Below are 24,280 nucleotides of genomic sequence, written 5' to 3' on the forward strand. Positions count from 1 at the left end.
TAGACAACATCTGGCCATGGATTTTATTAATTGTAGATCCAGTTCACCGACTAATCTGCTAATGGGCATAACCAGGGGCATAGCTATAGAGGGTGAGGAGGTAGCATTCGCTATCAAGCCCAGAAGCCTGAGGGGACACAAAGACTCTTGTGCCACATAAGAAGACACTGGTATTATAGAAAGTGCATGCAGGTCAGGTTACATCTCTGGCTGGAGGGAAGGGGAAAGGTCAAGAATTTGGCATCGGCTAGGCGTTTCAATTCTTGTCTCAGGCAGCACGGAGGCTATGTGATTCCCTGCCCCCGGCCACAAAGCACTGGGGAAAGGGATGGGGGCAAAGCTGAACTCTTGCACCAGGGCCCATGAGCCTTTAGCTACGCCCCTGGGTGTAACACTGCATCTCCATACTGTGTATTTTTTTATAATATTTATTTGTATATTGCTAATACAATGTCTGTCACATTTTTTAGACATCCCGGATGCCCCCTTAGCTCCAGATGTAACAGAGGTCGGGGAGGATTGGTGCACTATGAAATGGGAGCCACCATTATATGATGGAGGATGCCCACTTCTGGGTGAGTTAAAATGTACCCCAATTCTCATTTGTATGGTTCTAAGTGCGGAATATTAACATTTACCTGCATCTGACATAACTACATACATCAGCTATACCAAAAATACAGTACATACAGTACAGACCAAAAGTTTGGACACACCTTCTCATTCAAAGAGTTTTCTTTATTTTCATGACTATGAAAATTGTAGATTCACACTGAAGGCAACAACACAACTATGAATTAACACATGTGGAATTATATAAAAAACAAACAAGTGTGAAACAACTGAACATATGTCATATTCTAGGTTCTTCAAAGTAGCCACCTTTTGCTTTGATTACTGCTTTGCACACTCTTGGCATTCTCTTGATGAGCTTCAAGAGGTAGCCCCCTGAAATGGTTTTCACTTCACAGGTGTGCCCTGTCAGGTTTAATAAGTGGGATTTCTTGCCTTATAAATGGGGTTGGGACCATCAGTTTCGTTGAGGAGAAGTCAGGTGGATACACAGCTGATAGTACTACTGAATAGACTGTTAGAATTTGTATTATGGCAAGAACAAAGCAGCTAAGTCAAGAAAAACGAGTGGCCATCATTACTTTAAGAAATGAAGGTCAGTCAGTCAGCCAAAAAATTGGGAAAACTTTGAAAGTAAGGGCTATTTGACCATGAAGGAGAGTGATGGGGTGCTGCGCCAGATGACCTGGCCTCCACAGTCACCGGACCTGAACCCAGTCAAGATGGTTTGGGGTGAGCTGGACCGCAGAGTGAAGGCAAAAGGGCCAACAAGTGCTAAGCATCTTTGGGAACTCCTTCAAGACTGTTGGAAGACCATTTCAGGGGACTACCTCTTGAAGCTCATCAAGAGAATGCCAAGAGTGTGCAAAGCAGTAATCAAAGCAAAAGGTGGCTACTTTGAAGAACCTAGAATATGACATATTTGTTATGTATATAATTCCACATGTGTTAATTCATAGTTTTGATGCCTTCATAGTCATGAAAATAAAGAAAACTCTTTGAATGAGAAGGTGTGTCCAAACTTTTGGTCTGTATTGTATTTCGTAGAACATTGTAAGAAAATCTGCCTTTTATAATATAAATTGCATATTATTTTGGAATATTTTACAAGAATCAAAACGATGATAATTTATTTTCTAGGATACTTTATTGAAAGAAAGAAGAAACAGAGCTCCAGATGGATGAGGCTGAATTTTGAACTATGTAAAGAAACAAACTTTGAACCCAAAAAAATGATTGAAGGTGTTGCTTATGAAGTCCGGGTCTTTGCTGTCAACTCTATAGGAATTTCTAAACCAAGCATGCCCTCCAAGCCCTTTGTTCCACTGGGTAGGTATCTGTACTAAAGAAAGTACTATGCAGTACTTAGAAATATTTCTAAAACTGATGTTCTGTTACAACTTGAGTATATGCTACAATTTGTGGGCTACTGCCGTGTGGATAGTCGCTTATGTCCAAACAGGCCGGTTACATATTACTGTGCAGGTTTCTCTTTGGAATCTTTTTATGTATGTTTCTATGTATGGGGGTGATGAGATATTAAAGCTGGGCAGCCACAGTAATATACAACTTCTCTCTGTCTCCCAGATAAATCTCATCAGTCTGTCTCTGCTAACAGCGAGGAGTTTAATTCACAATGCTCAAATTAATTCTTTTTGCTGAGATTTGCCATTCAAGATTCTGTAAGATTTTGCTCACTTGCTTCTAGCAACAGAGAACTGTCTAAAGATGAGAGTCACTAGTAAGGCCACTTTCACACTAGCGTTTTTTGCGGATCCGTCATTGACTTACATTGTGTGCCAGGACGGATCCGTTTGGCTCAGTTTCGTCAAGCGGACAGCAAAACGCTGCAGGCAGCGTTTTGGTGTCCGCCTCCAGAGCGGAATGGAGACTGAACTGAGGCAAACTGATGCATTCTGACCGGATCCTTATCCATTCAGAATGCATTAGGGCAAAACTGATCCGTTTTGGACCGCTTGTGAGAGCCCTGAACAGATCTCACTAACGGAAAGCCAAAACGCCAGTGTGAAAGTAGCCTTAGAAGCTTAGGAGAAAATGGGGATCAAATGACAGATTTGTGACTCTGGAAAAAGTTACTGTTGATACAGCTAATTATAATACAGTGTTATACAGTGAAAGTGGCTTCATCATCACTTACTAAAGACTTTACATTGCTCTTAAAATTTAAATCCTTTTCTCAACTCTACACAAAGGTACCATGTCTGGTATTAAAGGGGTTTTCCGGGACATAGATACTGATTACCTATTCTCAGCATAGGTCATCAATATCAGACCACTGGGAGGCCGATGCCCTGTACCTCCACTGATCAGCTGTTTCAAGCAGCCATTGGCTCTGGGAACTATACAGTGGATGGAAGGCTCTGTACACTGTGCAGATTACAACACCGGTATACAGCAGCCAGTGGCGTAACTATAGGGGTCGCAATTGCTACTGGGCCCCTAAGCCAGGGGGGCCCACAGGGCCCTCTTGCCAGTGGCCCACAGCCAAGACGCAGTGCAGGTTAGGCGGTGGCTTTGGGCTGTAGGACTGCACAGTGCGCCTCACATTTTCCCCTTAAGGGCGGACCAGAGCAGATAAATACGGGCTGGAGGACTGGATGCTCTGTAAAAGAAGACATTAGCTATCAAAGAAGATGTCTGCATCCAGTCCGGAGCGCTGCAGTCTCCTCTTCTATAGCAGCTGTTACCTTGCCCCCTCTGGTCATGAGGCCTGCCTCTGAGCTCCGGTAGCTGCGGCCATCCCCCACTCCCAGCATAACTTTTCAGAGCAGGAGCCCTCAACATAGGATGACTGGTGGCTGACTTTCCGACTGGTTGATGACTTTCCGGTTGTTAGCTGGAGCCTGACAGGTCTGCTAGTCTCCTGTCACTGCATGCAGCTCGGCATGGGCAGGGAGTCTCCATCTACTTCCTGATAGAAGGGGTCAGAACTGGAAGAGAAGTCTGAGGAAGCTAAGCTGACAGCAGACTACAGGTGACACAGGAGAAGGGGAGGCATGTGTGGCTTCTCATGCCTGCATGTATGTATGCTTGTGACCTCAGTAGATGGTGGCTAATCAGGAATAGTATGGTTTCAGGGATTTATCCACATGTTCCCATCTCTCAAATTGGCCCTCAAGGCAAAAAATACTGTATTCCCACAATACTACCTTCCTCATGTGTATTATAGGTGTTTTAAAACTTTACTTTATTGGTGTCTTTTTTCATAAATGTGTAAGACAAGTCAAGTGATTCTGACTATTATTACAATACTGCCTTCGAAGTTTTCCCTCATCCGTCTGTACTGAACAGTGAAGACCCCCGTGGCTCACTGTTGATGCACCTAATGCCCCCCTCCTATATCACTGGCCATATATAGTATACATATTCTGCCCTGTCTGGCTGACATCAGTACACCATCTGTGGTGAGCGCTGACAGTGTACGATATGTGTGATCTGTCCAGGAAATGCAGGAGATCAGACAGTGATCTCATGTCTCTCCTGGGGGCTAATTAGGGTGCATTCACACAATCGTATGTATTTTGCAGTCTGCAAAATGTAGATCTGCAGAAGATACAGATGACGTCTGTGTGACGTCCATGTTGCATCCGTTTTTTTTCCCCAGACCCATTGCAACAACGCCTATTCTTGTCCACAAAATGAACAATAAGGCTCCATTCACACCTCCGTAATAATGGGTCCGCATCCATTCCGCAAATTGCGGAACGGGTGCGGACCCATTCATTCTCTATGGGGCAGTAATGGATGCGGACAGCACACAGTGTGCTGTCCGCATCCGCATTTCCAGAGCCCGCCGCCGATCTTCCGTTCCGCGGCTCCGTAAAAAAAATAGAACATGTCCTAGAATAGGCATTTCTATGGTGGTGGCGGCCGGGTGTATTGCGCATCCGCAATTTGCAGATCCGCAATGCACTACAGATACGGACATGTGAATGGACCCTAATAGGACATGTTCTATATTTATGCGGGACCGTGCTGTTCGCATTTTTTGCTACCCATTTGAAATTAATGGGTCCACCATTTGCAAAAAATTTGGATTGGATGCAGACAAAAAATATGGTTGTGTGATTAGTCAACAATACAGATCACACATACACTGTGAGCGCTCACCACTGATATGTGTATAAAACAAACAAAGTATGTGGTAAAAATAATCAGAATCACTTGACTTGCCCTACACATTTAAGAAAAATAAAAACATGAATAACAGTTACACTATAAAAGCCTTAGTGAGGTTATGAACCTGTCAGTGCTCTGTGTTCTGTATATAAACATGTAGTATTACACTGTATTGGTCATCAGCAAGCAGATTGTTCGGCGGCCAGAGCCACCATCTGATTTCTTATGTGCCTGCAGGTCACATTGCCACTGTAAGATCAACACCCAGAAGGGCAGGTCACAATTATTAGATAAACTCACTGACATGGAGACCTGATCTGAGGTCTGATGTGGAGGTTGACATTGAGGTCTAAAGGGGGAGCTGATCTGAGGTCTGGTGCGGGGGTCTGACATGGAGGTCTAATGAGGGTCAGATCTGAGGTCTGATATGGGGGTCTATGTCAGAAGAATCCCAGCAAACGCTCAGTGTTTCAATAAGGTATATTCTTTATTTCAGAAGATAATCAAAGCTAAAAAGGATGTGTTTTGGCCCATCCAGCCTTCCTCAACTGCTCTATTACCCTGTATAGTTCATAAAGCTGTAAGCTGTAGGTTTTCCAAGTATGTCTTCAACAGTAGGGCTGGAGGGAAGGGGTTAGGTTTCAATTTTTATCTCAGGCAGAAAGACAATGTGCTCCCCTGCCCATGGCCACAAAGCACTGAGGGACAGGGGGCCCAAGCTGAACTCGTGCACCAGGGCCCATGAGCGATTAGCTACGCCCCTGACAGCTGTCTGAAAAGGCTAATTTTGGGGGTGCCCAGTGCCAAGTGTTGGTCCCTCATTAATCTGATATTGATGCCCGGTCCTGAGAATAGGCCATCAGTATCTAAATATCTAACCCCTTTAATATGTTACCAACTGAAGTGAAAAACAATACACTTTACAAAAATGCATAAATTATATTCATTGTTTTCTCTCTATGATGGTTTTATAAAGGTTTATGCAGTGCTATCTATTATCACTAACAATACATGTCATGAATATATTAATCTAATTGAAGTTCTCTATGAAAATGGAGAAGAGGATCAGTTTACTAGGCAGATATTAAGAAGTCAGTAGTAACTCTACAGCATATGTTTCCTATTCAAATACACAATATTGCTCTTTTTTCATTGGTTTCTTTCTAGCTGTTACAAGTGCTCCCACTATGCTAACAGTAGATGGAGTAACTGACAACACAGTGACAATGAAATGGCGCCCCCCGGACCACATTGGCGCTGCGGGTTTGGATGGCTATGTCATTGAGTACTGTTTTGAAGGCGGTAAGTATACAACACTTGCAATTTTTATCCATACACCTTGTACACAGTCGAGTCACATTATTATGACCACCAGCTAATATCCAGAGTAACTGCTTTTTGCAGCATGGACAGCAGCCACACGGGCTGGGAGTGACTAAATAAGGTCCTGGTAGGTTGTCATAGGTATCTGGAGCCATGCTGACTGCAGTGCATCCCACAGCTGCTGGAGATTGCGTGGAAGAGGATTCAGAGGGTGAACATGATGATCAGGAGGGTCCCACAGATTCTCAATTAGGTTCAAATCTGTGGAATTAGGGGCCTTGGTAGCAATTGGAAGTCTTGGTCATGCTTTTCCAACTATGGTGGACATTTCTAGCCATGTGACATGTCGCATTGTGTTGCTGGAAGATCTCAATCTCCCCAAAGAAAACAATCAGTATGTATGGTATACGTAATCTGCAAGAATGGATTCATAACCAAATCGGTTGAGAGTGCCATCAACATGCCCAGAGAATGCCTTGAAAATATTCTCCAGACCATAACAGTGCCACCACCAGCTTGTGCTCTTTCAACTATGGTTGCAGGGTTTTTGTCTCCGATGTTTCTTTCCTGACATGCCAACACCCATCTGTTCAATGAAGCAGAAAATGTGACTCATTGGAGAAAACAACCCTTTGCCAATCAGTGGAGGTCCAATTCTGATACTGCCACGAAAATTTTAGTATTTTCTGCTGATGCAACTTCGTTAGCAGAGGTGCAGTTGCCATCTCTCTGCAGTAGGGTTAGCTGAACTATTGTTTTAGACACACGTCTGGTAGCCCCCTACCATACTGGCAGCACCCCAACATATCACAAGCTGCTCAGTTTCAGAAATATTGCCATCCTTGCCCCAGTAGCCAATCATCCAAGCTAACTCATGACTTGTAAATCCCTTCAAAAGTTACGCGCTACCAACGTCAAAAGTAATAAGTGGTCATAATAATGTGACTCGACTGTGTAGTACACAATCTAATAAATGGCATATTCAAGAAGGGTAGCCTCAGTGAAATTTTCCCTGAATGCATATTGTAAATAGTTACAGACTAATACCACTTTAACTTTTAGCATTGTCCAACAATGTCTTGGGTCTTAATACAATCATTAATCTTTTTTAATTGATTGATATGTCTATATCATCGGTTTTATGTCAGGTAAGTGCTTTAAATAGACTGCAAGAAAATGACTTGCACGTGTTGCTGGAAAAGTAATACTGACAGTGGTTAGGAGCATGCGGTAGATACCATCTTTGTTATTCTAGAATGTCTTGTCTCTTTCCCTTACACACTTCTTGATTGTGGATCTAAATACAGTGATCCCTCAAGATACAATGGCCTCAGGATACAACATTTTCAACATACAATGGTCTTTTGTGACCCATCGTAAGTTGAAACTAGACTCAACATATAATGCCTTAGACCCAAATCCAACCAATCAAGCCCACTTCTCTGGTAAAATAGCTGAATTAGTTGCTCGTTAACAGCTATTCCTGATTTTAATATGTAAGGACTTGTTTTATCTGTCTTAGTTATCTGCTTATTTTTCTCTTATCTTAGATGACATTTTGGGGCTTTGGAACCAATTACTCAAGTTACAATGGTTTCAACATACAATGGTCGTCCTGGAACCAATTATTATTGTAACTTGAGGGACCACTGTAATGACATTGAAGAGTATGTCCTATCTCAACATTTATGGCATATCACTAGAACATGAGTAAAAGTAGAGGGATGGCACTCAAAACATTTGTGTTGTATGGATGAATATATTTATTAAGGGGTGGCTAAATATGCCTGATGAAGTAAAAACTGGTATAATAATCAGAAAAGTGTATCAAAAATATAAAAATACATATATATATAATATCAATGTAAAAGAACAAATTGTAATAGTAGCATATCAATTGCATAAAATCCTGTTGGAAAAAGAAGGGGGATATAAGTCCTGAAAATCTATAAAAAAGCCTGTTTAAAAGAGAATCTGTTGGAGAAAATTCAGTCTCATGTTGTAATGTCCGGTGAAAAAAGTTGATAACGTATCCTAGTATACAATATCCTAGTATACCATAAAATTAATGTCAATTATCCTGATATACCATAAAATATCAATTTGTGAAGAAATCCTGCTGAAAAAAAGGAAAAAAGGAAAGAATGTCTTGTATACCTGTAGGGAGAAAATCCAGTCTCATACCATGGTATCCGGAAATATATTGAAGTATAATATCCTGATATGGGCTGAAATAAACTTTCTTTAAGAAGTAATATGTGGAATAGGTATCTCCTTATTACTGGAAATAATCGCATCCGATTTAGTATATGGAGTTATTAATGAGCTGTGGAATATTCGACTGCTGCTTTGTAAGCAGGTACATTATCCTCCTGTTGGCCGTCAGTGAGTCGGGGAGCGGCTCCTGCCTGCAAGTCGGCGTCCACGTGTGCTGCTCGCGCCCGCTGTATGCTCCGGCCGTTGGTTGCTGCTGTTGTCGTCACTTCCGGTGACGTCACATGCGTGTGAAGAATCTCCCGCTCGATTCAATGTTTGCTTGCCACGTGGAGATAAGTGGCGGGAAGAGATGTTGCAGCTTCACAGGAGGGAAAATAAGCTCCGGAGCTTCACTTTAGTTGTAGGATCCTTTTGTTTGGTGCTAGCTAGTTTCAATAGGCTGACTCAATGCCCCATACGCGTTTCGGAGCGTGCTGCTCCTTCATCAATGGGAATGAGTAGCCCAATTCTTCTTGGAAATTTATATGGATCTAATTGGATCCAATTAGTGGTTGTAGGAGTGGTCAAGAGATTTTTTTCTTCTTTTTTTTCTTTTTTTCTTTTTCTCTTTTTCTTGGTGTTGGATAAATTGTGTACTGGACCTTCAGGAACAGGATTGGGATGGATACCATATCTCAATAGATGTATATATATTTTATGTTTTACGTCTGTCACATTTTAATGATATGATAACTTAAAACAATAGAATAAGAATAAAATACTATAAAAATAGAAACGCAATAAAAATATAATAAAATTGCACATATTAGTATCAATAAAAATTCATAAAGGTTATGTGGGATGGGAAATTATAAAATGATATGGATGGATGGGTATAATAACTCAATCAATAATGAATAAATAGGGATAGAGTGTGTATATGATATTATTGTGAACTCCTCTCTATAGTTATTGATTGTGTGTACGCGAGTGATATATTGCATCCTAGTATCTTCCAGATATGTTGTGGAATGGAGATGGAGTGGAGTGGTTGATAGGGAACATGGGGAGGGGCCCACCCAGGAAGAGGGGTCGGAGTGCTGATAGACAGCCTGACTACGACCCCAGTTCCTAAGGAGGGCACCCCGCCAAAATCTACGTGGTGAATGTGCTCCTATTCTTATTTTGACTTTTTATAGGAAGCCAAAGATTTCCATCTCTGCATTGAGACCTCTCGGAATCATTGTGTTAAATTCAAATATTTTCCTGGATTCAGACCTAGACATGGCGGCTATATGGTTGCCGCCTCTCCATTGACGTGGGATTCTCTCTATGGCTGTGTAGGTGAGTGTTGACGGATCGCAGTTGTGGTGTTCCTTATAGTGTTTAGAGACTGAGTATAGCTCATAGCCCTTTTTGATATTTGATATATGTTCGGATATTCTCGTTTTGAGTAATCTCTTTGTGCGCCCTACGTACTGTTTGAGACATGGGCATTGTAGGACGTATATTACATTATTGGAGTGGCAACAGAGGTGTTCACGGATCTCATGTTTATATGGACTGTTAGTTGAATTGACTGTCGTTGTCTTTTTTGGAAAATTAGTGATTTTGCAATTGTTGCATTTACCGCACCTGAAGAAACCCTGTAGTGTTAGCCAACTTTGGTTGGGTGTAGTCTTATTACTTTTGATTGTTGGTGCTAGGCGTAAGCCAAGATTGGGGGCTCTGGTGTAGGTGATCTGTGGTTTGTCTGGTAATAGTTGGCCTATGATTTTATCACTTAAAATGTGGTGCCAGTGTTTGTGAATACTCGTCTCTAGTTTTTTGTAGTGTGCATTGTATGGTAAGATGATTCGGGGAGCTTCTTCCTTTTTGATCATGGTTGTGATAGTTTTGTTGCTATTGTCAAAGAACTTCGTTCTGTCCATTGATCTTACTTTCTCTAGAGATCTATCTATTACTGTCATCGGATAGTCTTTTGCTAAAAACTGTTTCTTTAGTTTTTCCGCTTCTATTTCGAACTGACTATCAAGTGTGCAATTTATTTTTAAACGCCTGAATTGGCTAGTTGGGATGTTTAATAACCAGCTAGGTAGGTGACAGCTAGAATGTAGGATGAAATTATTTTTCATCACTGGCTTTTGGTATGTCCTACATTGTAGTTTATTTTCTGTTGTCTCGATTAATAGATCTAAGAATTCTACTTTTGTTTGACTGATGTTGGCTGTCAATGTTATGTTTCTATCGTTTGTATTAATGTTCTCCAAAAATATGTCCAGTTTCTCCCTCGTATCGCTCCAAATAAAGATGATATCATCAATGTATCGCCGCCATAGTACCAGGCTCGTCCCCAGTAGTGGTGTGATGAAATCATGTTCCCACTGGGCCATAAAGATGTTGGCATAACTGGGGGCAAACCTGGTACCCATGGCGGTCCCGCGCTGTTGTAGATAGAATGTTGAGTCGAACATAAAATAATTGTGGGTAAGAATAAAAATAACTCCATCTATTAAAAAATCTATTTGGTCAATGTGTAGGGTCTGGTAGTGGTTTAGTCGTTCTCTCAGGGCAGTAGTGCCATGGTTGTGATTGATAATAGTATACAGTGAATTGACGTCCATCGTACATAGTAGCCAGTGGTTTTCGTATTGTATCTGTTCGATTGTCTTTACAATGTCTGTGGTGTCTTTTATGTATGATGGTATTAGTTTGACTGTGGGCTGTAATAATCTGTCTATGTACTGGGAAAGGTTGGAGGTGAGGGATCTGATTCCTGAAATAATTGGTCTGCCTGGTGGGTGGGTTGGATTTTTGTGAATCTTTGGTAGATAGTAAAATACAGGGATTCTATTTTGTGGACTTGTGATGAATGTAAATTCTTGTTCATTCAAAATGCCTTTTTCTCTACCAGTTTGTGTCAGCGTCACTAATTCTCTATAAAAGTCTTCGGTGGGATATTTTTAAGAGTCGTGTATGTTTGTGGGTCTGATAGTTGTCTTCTACATTCTGACATGTAGTGCTCTGTGTTTTGTAGGACAATCGCTCCACCTTTATCCGCTGGTCTTATGGTTAAATTTAAGGTCGATTGTATCTGTTTAATTGCATGTATCTCCCTTTTGGTAATGTTATATTGTGTTTTATTTAGATTCATTCTCCTAATGTCGGACTCTATACATTTGCGGAATGTGGCTATATTGTCTCCCATTTCTTGTTTTGGGTATTTTGTCGATTTGGTTTTCAGATCTGTGTGGATGTAGATGGAAGGTCGGGGATAATCTCTGGATATTGGATTCTTAATAAAATATTTTTTCAGGCAGAGTTTCCTCACGAATTTCTCTATTCCTATATAGGCATTAAACTTATCCATTTTAGCTGTAGGTGAAAATTTCAGTCCCTTACTAAGTAATTTCTTTTGTGTCTCATTTAAGCTCGTGTTGCTCAGGTTAACAATAATATTCATTGAGTTGTCTAGGTCCTGTGGTATCTGTTCTGTCTTCTTCTTGTGTCTACTCCTTCTTGTCCTCTGTAATCCCGTGTGTTGGGTGGGTTTTCTCTTTTTGGATCTATCGTTGTCTGATAGTTCGTGTGGTGGTGTTGGTGGTGGGGGGTGTTCATTGGTGTCACTTCTCGGTGTTCCCTGAAGTATTGGGGAGTGTTCCTCGGTGTCCTTTCTTGGTGTGGTCTGGGTGGGTTTTCTTTGTGTGTTTCGTTCCTGTGTCTTAAGTTGTATTTGTGTGTCGGGGTCTGTGCTCTCTTGTGTCTCTGTGGGGAACGGGGGTGGTGTCGTGTCCTTGTTCTGTGATGGGGCGGGGTTTGGTCTAAAAAATGAGGTGAGGTAAGTGATTCAAAATAATTATTGGTTGGGATATTATAACGGTCTTGGATGTTTTTCCTAATTTGTTTTTCTCTCTGTCTCTCGACAGAACATGCTGCAAATGTCAGATAGATGCGGGTCCCACCTTGCTCTCCATTCACTGCTAAGGGTTTTTCAAAAATAGCCAAATGTGCTCTGTAGGCTATTTTTTGAAGTCCAATAGCAGTGAATGGAGGGTGGACACACATGCACAGTGTACTGTCCTTCATTTCAGGGCTCACTTCTGGAAATAGAGGTGTGTACCATAGGTGGGAAACGCACCTATCTGACATTTTTGGTATATCCTAGCAATAAGCCATACATGTTGAGATGGGAAACCCCTTTCGCTTACAGAATTTACTAATTTGCATACTAATAAACCCACTGGTAAACAGTGGCAAAAAAGCTGACTCTGGTGTGAGTGCCTGTTTTATTTCTAGCATAGATGAATTGTGCTTGTTATGTAACTCCAAAGTAAAAAAAAAAAATATACAAAACTAATGGACAAGTCAGACCCAACTGCAAGCCCAACCCTTGATCTGGAAAACAGTATTTCTGAGTTAGTGCCTATTTACCAGGAGGAGATGACAAGCAGGAGAAGCCCAAATTCACAGATAAGGAGTTGGATTTGTTAGTGGAGTCTGTGTCAAAGCATGGGCCACAAATCTGTGGTGTACAGTCTGCGAAGACCACCAAAGCAGAGAAAAGTAAAATATGGGCGGAGATCCAAGCCAAGGTCAATGCCAAGGGTGGCAATAACAGATCCATTGCAGACTTGAAAAAAGAGTGGAATGCACTTAAAAAGCAAACCAAGAACAAAATATTGAAAAATAAAAAAGAAAGCAATGCAGATAATTCTGTAGAGGCTGACCCTACAAAGGATCTGTCGAACCTGGAGAAACTTGTGGAGGCTATGATACAGCTTCAGGAACAGGAAGGAATCCCTGACACTGAAGATGATCTACAAGCTGATATAAATGGAGGTAAAACACTAAGACTGAATTTCTACCATGTAAACATCCATTGTTAATTGTACTGATGACTGTTTTAAAATATCCAACTAGTGTAGTGAAATTTGGTTTATATGGCAGTTAATCTACTTTCCAAGGTTACTAAAGATGTGAAGGCATGGAAAAGTCTTTCAATTGCATTATTGGATTTTTTTTCAGTCTCATATGTTTCTAAATATATGTATCTCAATAACCATATACTGGAATGCTTGTAAGAGTATAGCAGTATTCACATACAGTATATGTAATTTAGCGGCCTTATATACTCCCAGTGTATATGAAGGTCAAATGTGGTATATAATTAAAAAGCATCTGTCAGGTCAGTTGTTTTAGAATAAAAGGGTTTTATTCTTACATGACTTACAGTGCGACACCCCCTCCCTAAATTTTATATGGCTTTTTAAGGCTGCATGCAGCAGTAGTGTATTATGTGTGGATTTCCCATATTGATTTATCTATAAAATATATACAGTAAAATACTTCAGCAAAGTAGACAATGTTAAAAACAAATGATTTACATGCTGCAGACATTGTCCACACACAAAATGATATGCAAGGCAGCGTGTAAATTTATTTTGCAGACTTTCACAGTGGATTTCCCCCCTTTTAATGTGAAATCTGCAGCAGATATGCTCGCCTCATGTGTAGGCACCCTTAATGTGTCCAACCAGACAACTAGTGAAAATTCAACTTTTGATCCAGGTTGCGGAGCTATACATGCTCACAGAGCTTTACTTAGCAAAAGACTACATGCTGAAAATCCCCTGCTTTCCTCTGTAGTTGATCCCTATTATGGTTATGACAAGATGGTAACTCAGCAGCCCTGACATGAGGCACTTGGGAGTCAGCACAGGAAATGCTTCCGTTGTTAAACCACTTGGCCCAATATGATAAAGCTTGTGTCTACAGATTAAAGGGCATCAGTCAGCAGATTTGTACCTATGAAACTAGGTGACCTGTTACATGTGCACTTGGCAGCTGTAGACATCTGTGTTGTTCCCTTGTTCATATGTGTCCGCATTACTGAGAAAATTGATGTTTTAATATCTGCAAATGAGCCTTTAGGAGCAACAGGGGCATTGCCCTTACTCCTAGATGCTCAGCTCTCTCTGCAACTACCACGCCCTCTGCTGCACTGCCACAGATACCGTTGAAAAAGGTCATCATTGTGACCGAAACGTTCGGAACATTACATGTTGCTTGAATGATTACTATTGGATAGTTATTGGATATAACTATACTGTATGGAAACTTATTTATACTTAGTTATCGGATATCACTAAACTGTATGGAAACTCATTTATACTTAGATATATAACTATACTGTATGGAAACTCATTTATACTTAGTTATCGGATATCACTATACTGTATGGAAACTCATTTATACTTAGTTATCGGATATCACTATACTGTATGGAAACTCATTTATACTTAGTTATCGGATATCACTATACTGTATGGAAACTCATTTATACTTAGTTATCGGATATCACTATACTGTATGGAAACTCATTTATACTTAGTTATCGGATATCACTATACTGTATGGAAACTCATTTATACTTAGTTATCGGATATCACTATACTGTATGGAAACTCATTTATACTTAGTTATTAAAAGCATGTGAAAAGACATCTCTGGAGTGCCGGAGGATTTTCTATATTTTATGTTCAACATCTCTTCCATGTGCACTACATTGGGAGTGCAGATCTCAAATTACCCACTATCTAGAAGCAACGGGGGCATTGCCCTTACTCCTAGAGGGTCAGCTCTCTCTGTAACTGCCACACCCTCTGCACTTTGACAGGGCCAGGCAGTGAAAACGTCATTATACCAGGCCCTGTCAATCAAAGTGGGGAGGACATGGGCTCTAGGTGTAAAGGTAACGTCCCCACTGCTCCTAGGGGCTCCTTTGCATATATTACAACAGCATTTTTCTCAGCAATGACCAACACAGATGCCTTCAGCTGCCAAGTACACATGTAACAGGTCAGCCAGTGTCATAGCTACAAATCTGCTGACAGATGCCCTTTAATTAAAAAATAAGCCAATCCCATAAAATATCTTAATTAGAATTTTGTGAAAAATTGTAAAACGACATATGGTCGTTTAATGGGATACTCTCAAGAAAATAGAGTATTAAAAATAATGACACATGCTCTTTAAAACTTTTTAGACAACAGAGAAAAAGTAAGTACATTTTTTAATGTGCATCATGCTGCATAAAGTTATTTTTCCATTTGCCAACAAGTGATTTTTGTTAATGCAGAGCTGTATAGACTAGAGAATATGTGTATCAATAAATATGTCTGAGGTTACCCCATCTTTAGCAGGAACTGCCGACAAGCCGAAATTTACTGATGAGGAGCTGAACATTTTAGTGGATAACATTGCCAAACTAGGGCTGCAGCTCTTTGGAACCCAAACAAGCCCAGCAGATAAGGATAAAATGTGGGCGGACATCCAAAAGCAGCTAAATGCTGTGGGGGGCAAAAACAGGTCAATTGATGAGATTAAAAAAGCTTGGAATAAACTCAAAAAGCAGACAAAGAAAAAAGTAGAGCACAACAAGACTCAGAAGTTACTGGAAAGCAAAGGACAAGAAGCCAACTTCATTGAGCTAACACACATAGAGAAGCGGGTAGAAGTTATGTTACAAAACAAACAAGTCTTTTCTGAAGACTTCCATGAGGAGCCTGATGAAGGTAAAACTCATATTCCCAAAGACCTTTTGTTGTGCTGAGTATGTGTGCTTCACCAATCATGCATTAATTCCTTGATTCTACATGTAGAGAATGCAAATGCTTACCTTTAATGCAGAATGTTGAACTTCTGATGGCTTTCTATTATATTGTCCAGTTTTGCTTTACATTATATGCTGTGCACTAGTATTCACCGTTGCCATGCTGTCATATATTTCCTGCTGTTACTAAATGCCATGTCAATCCTGCCAACGAAACAGGGTTCTTTTAAAATGTAAAGTACCTGGTCTCCCATATGTGTAGACTAATATAATATAAGTAGTAATGTAGAGTAAAATAACCACTGGTTTGCGCCCCCTCCCATATCCACATACAATATGTCAGTGTGTAATAGAAGGGCATACAATTTGCACTAACTAGTTCGGACACTGCCAATCTGCCACATAAGACAGCGGTAAGCCACCTATAGCTGCTATTTGTATAACAAATACACCTGTCCATGGGGCAAGGTGGCTAGGCAATACTAGCAGTAACAGCAACCACTACCTTTCATGCAACCATGATCTCGGCCTCGACCATCAAACTTCACTCTGTATCCCGGCTTCTTTTTGCTCCTTCATCTGTAGCACTGCAAATAGCCTGCTTCTCAGTTCTTTCCCACACTGAACTCAGTGTACCACACATCTGCTGGAGCTGCCCTAGCAGGTGGCATGCTCCAAAACAAAAATGAAGCTAACCAGCTGACTTGGTGATGTCACCACTGTGTATATATATTAGAGTGGTGATGTTACCAAGTCAATTGATTGGTTTCATTTTTGTTTTGGAGCATGCTGCCGGCCGGGGTGGCACAGACAGATGCGTGGCACACTGAGACCCTTTTAGACATTTGCTATTATTGACCTCTCTTGACATTTGTCATTGCTGTATGTTAAAACTTCAATTTTATTGATATATGATAAAATCTAAAAAATAATTTAAAAAAATGGGTTAATTGTGGGGCGCGCTTCCACCTACACTCGTATGAGCTACTTAGTATTCAGTTGCTTCCCTCTATACGGACTGTAAATTGCTAGAGACAGTGAGCTATTAAAACAGCCATTTGTTCGCACACTGCCCCCTGACATGTTTTGCCAGATCCTTGACTTCTTCAGGGGTATATGGGCAATGAGCACCAGTCACGGCTTTCCTTAGACGGCATCCATGTCGTTGTCAATCTCCTAATGTCTCATGTCATCCCGGCAAGGCAGGACATGTGAAGTCACTGTGAGCAGAAATACATGGAGACAAAAAACGATTATAAAATACTGATAGGAGTTTGTAGTTGGGAGTTTTACTAAGGGACATAGATGAGGCGGCAAATCATAATGAGGTTGTTATTATGGGGACTACCCAGATATAGATTGGGAAACTGAAAGCTGTAAATCTCATAAAGGAAACAGATTCTTGGCAATAACCAAAGACAGTTACCTTCTCCAACTGGTTCATGATCCTACTAGAGGGACGGCCATAGTGTACTTAGTACTAAACAATAAACTTGACAGAACAATAGATGTGCAGGTTGAGGAACACCTGGGAAATAGTGACCATAAAATAATAACCTTCCAATTGTAATTCAAAAGAGTGTTTCTTCAGGGAAGCACAAAATACCAAACTTCAAAAAAGTCCTCAAAAATAAAAAAACAGCTACAAATAGATAGACAGATATTTTTAAAAGCATCCTAAATTCTAATTGTGAGGATTATATACCTTATGGGAATAAAAGGGTAAGGGACAAAAAAACAACAACAATGTGGATACATAGAATTGTAAAGAAAGCAATAAATGACAAAAAGATAGCATTTAAATTACTAAAACAGGACGCATTAAAAAACTATAAGGAAAAAATAGAATATGTAAAAGACAAATAAAAGCAGCCAAACTGAAGACAGAGAGATTCTTTGCCAAAGAGAGTAAAACTAACCCTAAAATGTTCTTCAATTATATTAATGGTTAAAAGAATAAATCTGAAGGATTCGGCCCTTTACAGAGTGATGAGGGAGGAGCTGTAGAGAGCGATAAGGAGAAAGCGAACCTATTAAATATCTTTTTCTCCACTGTATTCATAAAAAAAAGACTGTAAAAGTAAATTTCCCATTAAAAGTGGCCTGTCTCACCCAGGAAGACGTGCAGCAACGACTTAAAAGTATTAAAATAGACAAATCGCCGAGACCAGATGGCATACACCCCCATATCCAAAGAGAATTAAGTAATGTCATAGACAGAACCTTATTTCTGATATTTAAGGACTCCATATTGACAGGGAGTGTTCCACAGGATTGGCGCTTAGCAAATGCGGTGCCAATATTCAAAAAGGGGTCAAAAACAGGGCCCGGTAAGTTTAACATCTGTCTAAAGGTTTTCTAAGAGATGCTATCTTGGAGTACCTCAATGAAAATAATTTTCTAACACAGTATCAGCATGGCTTCATGAGGGATTGGTCATGTCAAACTAATTTAATCAGTTTCTACGAGGAGGTAAGTTCTAGACTTGACCGGGGTGAGTCAATGGATGTCATATATCTTGACTTCGCCAAAGCATTTGATACTGTGCCACATAAAAGGTAAGTAACTAGCTCAGTGATAGAAAACAGAGGGTAGTTATTAATGGTGTTTATTAATAATCTTGTAGAAGGCTTGCACAGTAAAATATAAATTTTTGCAGATGACACTAAACTGTGTAAAGTAATTAACACAGAAGAGGACAGTATACTGCTACAGATGATTCTGGATAGATTGGAGGCTTGGGCAGATAAGTGGCAGATGAGGTTAAACACTGACAAATGTAAGGTTATGCACATGGGAAGGAAAAATACATTTCACCCGTACATACTAAATGGTAAAACACTGGGTAACACTGACATGGAAAAGGACTTAGGAATTTTAGTAAACAGAAAACTAAGCTGTAGAAACCAGCGTCAGGCAGCTGCTGCCAAGGCCAATAACATAATGGGTTGCATCAAAAGGGGCATAGAACATACAGTAGTCCTACAACTTTAGAAATCACTAGTCAGGCCACACATGGAGTACTGTGTACAGTTCTGGGCTTCTGTGAACAAGGCAGACATAGCAGCTGGAGAGGGTTCAGAGGAGGGCAACTAAAGTAATAACTGGAATGGGTGGACTACAGTACCCTGAAAGATTATCAAAATTAGGGTTTTTCACTTTAGAAAGATGACTAAGGGGCGATCTAATAACTATATATAAATATATCAGGGGTCAGTACAGAGATTTCTCCCATCATCTATTTATCCCCAGAACTGTGACGAGGGGACATCCTCTGTGTCTGGAGGAAAGAAGGTTTGTTCACAAACATAGAAGAGGATTCTTTACGGTAAGAGCAGTGAGACTATGGGACTCTCTGCCTGAGGAGGTGGTGATGGTGAGTACAATAAAAGAGTTCAAGAGGGGCCTGGATGTATTTCTGGAGTGTAATAATATTACAGGCTTTTAGTTATTAGAGAGGGGTCGTTGATCCAGGGAGTTATTCTGATTGCCTGATTGGAGTCAGGAAAGAATCCACCCACCTAAAGTGAGGAAAATTGGCTTCTTGCTCAGTTTTTTTTTTTTTTTGCCTTCCTCTGGAACAACTTGCAGAATAACAGGCCGAACTGGATGGACAGATGTCTTTTTAAGCCTTACAAACTATGTTAGCTATTATTTTAATTGTATTATGTATCAATAAAAGCTTTAAGATACAGCAATGACAAATGTCAAGAGAGGTCATTAATAACCAATGGCTAATGGTGAATGGGTGTAGAGCAAATACCCTACATTTGTCAGGGTCAATGGTATATAGCAGTACACTGAGACCAAGAACAGAGAAGCAAACTATTTGAAGGGCTACATAAGAAGGAGCAGAAAGAAGCTGTGATACACAGTGAAGTTTGATGGCTGAGGCCAAGATCATGGTTACATGACAGGTAGTGTTTACTGTTACCACTAGTATTGCCTTATCCCATGGACAGGTGTATTTCTTAAACAAATAGCAGCTATAGGTGGCTTACCAGTGCCTAATGTGGTAGATTGGCAGTGTCTGACCTAATTAGTGCAACTAGTATGCCTTTCTATTACATGCTGACATTCTCTCTAGATATTGGAGGGAGTGCAAACTAGTGGTTATTTTATTGTGCAGTCAATTTATTGTACGAGGACGGGCAGTACATGGTTTTGCAGCACCCAGTTTTATTAAACATTTACTTAGTAAGTAGCACCAATAATTATATACGTTTTTACTTTGTAATGTAGCGTGTAGCGTGTAGCTGTACACGGGGATGTGTTATCAGTAATTGATAGCATTTTCTGTATAAGAGTGTATACATAGATAGCTGTCAGTCACTGAAAGTTGTACATGGAGGATGTGTTATCAGTGATTGATAGCATTCCCTGTATAAGTGTGTATACATAGATAGCTGTCAGTCACTGATAGTTGTACACAGGGGAGGTGTTATCAGTGATTGATAGCATTCTCTGTATAAGTGTGTATACATAGATAGCTGTCAGTCACTGATAGTTATACACAGGGGAGGTGTTATCAGTGATTGATAGCATTCTCTGTGTAAGTGTGTATACATAGATAGCTGTCAGTCACTGATAGTTGTACACAGGGGAGGTGTTATCAGTGATTGATAGCATTCTCTGTATAAGTGTGTATACATAGATAGCTGTCAGTCACTGATAGTTATACACAGGGGAGGTGTTATCAGTGATTGATAGCATTCTCTGTATAAGAGTGTATACATAGATAGCTGTCAGTCACTGAAAGTTGTACATGGAGGATGTGTTATCAGTGATTGATAGCATTCTCTGTGTAAGTGTGTATACCTAGATAGCTGTCAGTCACTGATAGTTGTACACAGGGGAGGTGTTATCAGTGATTGATAGAATTCTTTGTGTAAGTGTATATAGAGATATGTCAGTCACTGATAGCTATACACAGGGGAGGTGTTATCAGTGATTCATACCATTCTCTGTGTAAGTGTATATAGAGATATGTCAGTCACTGATAGTTATACACAGGGGAGGTGTTATCTGTGATTGATAGAATTCTTTGTGTAAGTGTGTACACATAGATAGCTGTCAGTCACTGATAGCTGTACATGTGGGAGGTATTATCAGTGATTGATAGCATTCTCTGTGTAAGTGTGTACACGTAGATAGCTGTCAGTCACTGATAGCTGTACATGTGGGAGGTATTATTAGTGATTGATAGTGTTCTCTGTGTAAGTGTATATACATAGATAGCTGTCAGTCACTGATAGTTATACACAGGGGAGGTGTTATCAGTGATTGATAGCATTCTCTGTGTAAGTGTGTATACATAGATAGCTGTCAGTCACTGATAGTTATACACAGGGGAGGTGTTATCAGTGATAGCATTCTCTGTGTAAGTGTGTATACATAGATAGCTGTCAGTCACTGATAGTTATACACAGGGGAGGTGTTATCAGTGATAGCATTCTCTGTGTAAGTGTGTATACATAGATAGCTGTCAGTCACTGATAGTTATACACAGGGGAGGTGTTATCAGTGATTGATAGCATTCTCTGTGTAAGTGTGTATACATAGATAGCTGTCAGTCACTGATAGCTATACACAGGGGAGGTGTTATCAGTGATTGATATCATTCTCTGTGTAAGTGTGTATACATAGATAGCTGTCAGTCACTGATAGCTGTACATGTGGGAGGTATTATTAGTGATTGATACCATTCCCTGTGTAAGTGTGTATACATAGATAGCTGTCAGTCACTGATAGTTATACACAGGGGAGGTGTTATCAGTGATTGATAGTATTCTTTGTGTAAGTGTGTATGTATAGATAGCTGTCAGTCACTGATAGTTGTACACAGGCAGTCTTGAAGGGATCATCCAAGAATTGATAATGATAACCTATAGTGAATATATAAAACACACCACGTGGAGTTCCAAGACTGCAGGTCCTGTACACATAGGATCTGTTAATCCCCAAAAGCAACGATCTCAATAAAAAATGCACCAGATAAACGTCTTAGTATAAGGAAAGAGTTGTTATGACATTTGTGTTTGTAATTGTAAAACTAATGATGCTAGTCCCTTGACGCGTTGTAGGTGGCTTGCTCGATGCTCTTTCCGCCTTCCTACTATACCTCTGCCTAGCAAGACTGCAGCATCATGAATATGAAAGGCTGAATTTGTGATCATCAATTTGATATAATTCTGTTCTTACTATATGGTTTTTAATGCAACAATACAGCGATATTTATGCTGAGAAGATTGTCTGATGCATTTTTGATTGAGACTATCCTCAGGATACGTCATCATTATCACATCAGCGGGGGTCCAAGTCCTGGCACCCCTGCTGATCAGCTGTTTCAGGAAGCCACCATGTTCCACCGTGCTCCCGGCAGCTTTCAAAGCACAGCACCATACATTGTACAGTGGCTGTGCTTGGTATTGCAGCTCAGCCCCATTAACTAGAATGGGGCTGAGCTGCAACTAGGCCATGTAATTATTATTATTATATTTTCTTTGTATAACTTCAACTGTGCTGTGTACTGCTTAGAAGTAGAAAAACAGCCTCTAAACTTGAATGTGAATGCCTAGTGCAATATTATGCAGCAAATAAATTTCACTTACCAAAATGATAAATAATCACCCAGAAAAAAATTGATTATTATTATGACTCCATCATTCTGCTTAGACATCATATACATAATCTTTCCTGACTGCAGGTTGGGATGTAGCAAGTATTCTGAGATGCTCATGCACATGACCGTAAGTGGTTTGTGGTCTGCAAACCGTGGATCCCCAAAAACATGGAATCCCGGCTGTGTGCATGTTGCCATTTTTTCCAAACTCCTGTTGAAGTGTCCTATCTTTGTCCACAAAACACACAAAAATAGGACATGTTCTTTTTTTTTGCAGGTCAACAGAATGGACAAACTTATGAGGACAGCACACAGTGTGCTGTTCACAACTTTTTCAGCCCCGTTGAAATTAATGGGTCTGCTTTTAATCCGCAAAAAAATTTGGATTTGATGTGGACCGCAAATATGGTCGTGTGCATGAGGGGGATATATAGCGTTTTTAGCTATCATTTGAATATAACTGATTTTTTGTAGCATCATAATGTAGAAAGGTCATCAAGCGTTTTTTAGATACAGTGACTGTCCAACCAGCCAGCTTACATTACTCCTGAATAATTACTAACCAAGGGCTAAAATGACCCAACCCCAAAAAACTTGTTTGGCAAGAGACCAGAAGATAAGAAGAAATGTTATTTAATACATTCCAGAATACAAAGTACTTAGAACATGAGAACCAATTATCCATTATTTCTAAAGGCTCAACATATTCTACACAATGTACAGTACATAACACGTGCAGCTCCCATTGGATCTTAATATTTATTTACATAATAAGGTCTATTATGTATAAAAGCAAATGTACCATGTAGGTAGAGACCATTCATATAACCAAAGTCACTTTGCCATCAGATATATTTCACAAAAAATACACATTCTGTAACTATAGTGAAAATTATAAAGACAATTTTATCAAGAAAGCTAAGATTATAAAGATTAAAGGGACATTCTGGTATTATTATATTGATATTCAGGATCGGTCATCAGACTGGTAGGGCTCCAACACCCAGCACCCCCACTGAAGAGGTTGTGACACTCTTGTGAGCTCTGCATCCTTTTAATGTACCTGCATGGTGCATTGTAATTAAAACTGTACATCCCATTTAAGTACATGGGGAAGGAGACTGTAATTACATCGAACTGCCACTACAATCTAGATGGCAGGCAGGTAAACACTGAAGAGGGTACAGTACTCCCACGAGCACCACAGCCTTTTCAAACAGGTGATCAACGGAGTTGACAGGAATCAGACCCCCACCGATCTGAAATTGAAGACCTATTTTGAAGATAGGTCATCAATATCATGAAACCAGGCAATTCATTTAACAGTATACTTTCAATATCCTATATATGGCATATATACTGTAGAAATGTACTTGAAATTGTTAACAAGGTACCCATAGACTTCAGATTGTTGCTACCCAATCTGATCAGAATTGACAAAAATGATCCAAAGTAATGAATGCTTATAGAATCTATAAGACAGAGAAAAGAAGACATCACCATTAACCAGCTTAAGATTTTCTTCAATACAGCTAAATTCTACTAAAAGCTGCTCCACCATCTCACATAACAGTCCATACAATAGCATCCATTGCTGTCATTGCTTCAAGTCATCATATGCTTTTGCTTGCTCCTGTGTCTCTTATATACATTTGAGTAATTTATCCCTAAGCACTGGACGATACAACATGGAGATGATTTTTAACCTAAAAGATTCTAAAAGACATTTCTGGAAGACATTATTCAAGAAGCCTGGTGATTTCTCTTATCCGTGTAGTTAGTAAGAAACTTGATCTCCTGCTCCATGACGCTCT

At 40.0% G+C, this 24,280-nt stretch overlaps 1 protein-coding gene across 43 annotated transcripts in view; it reads left to right on the plus strand.

The window, feature by feature from the left end:
• MYBPC1 (myosin binding protein C1) overlaps nt 1–24,280 on the plus strand; it is a 138,374-nt gene that overhangs the window by 90,329 nt on the left and 23,765 nt on the right. For 42 of the 43 annotated variants that reach the window (XM_040407324.1, XM_040407447.1, XM_040407286.1 and 39 more), the window contains 5 exons: nt 471–575; nt 1,714–1,902; nt 5,881–6,015; nt 12,667–13,071; nt 15,435–15,806. In XM_040407324.1, the coding sequence (XP_040263258.1) occupies nt 471–575; nt 1,714–1,902; nt 5,881–6,015; nt 12,667–13,071; nt 15,435–15,806 (1,206 nt within the window). The remainder of the gene's footprint in view (nt 1–470; nt 576–1,713; nt 1,903–5,880; nt 6,016–12,666; nt 13,072–15,434; nt 15,807–24,280) is intronic. The other variant, XM_040407317.1, reaches the window with a different exon arrangement.

The sequence above is a fragment of the Bufo bufo genome, chromosome 1 (genome assembly GCF_905171765.1).
Source record: "Bufo bufo chromosome 1, aBufBuf1.1, whole genome shotgun sequence".
In the NCBI taxonomy this organism is placed as follows: domain Eukaryota; kingdom Metazoa; phylum Chordata; class Amphibia; order Anura; family Bufonidae; genus Bufo; species Bufo bufo.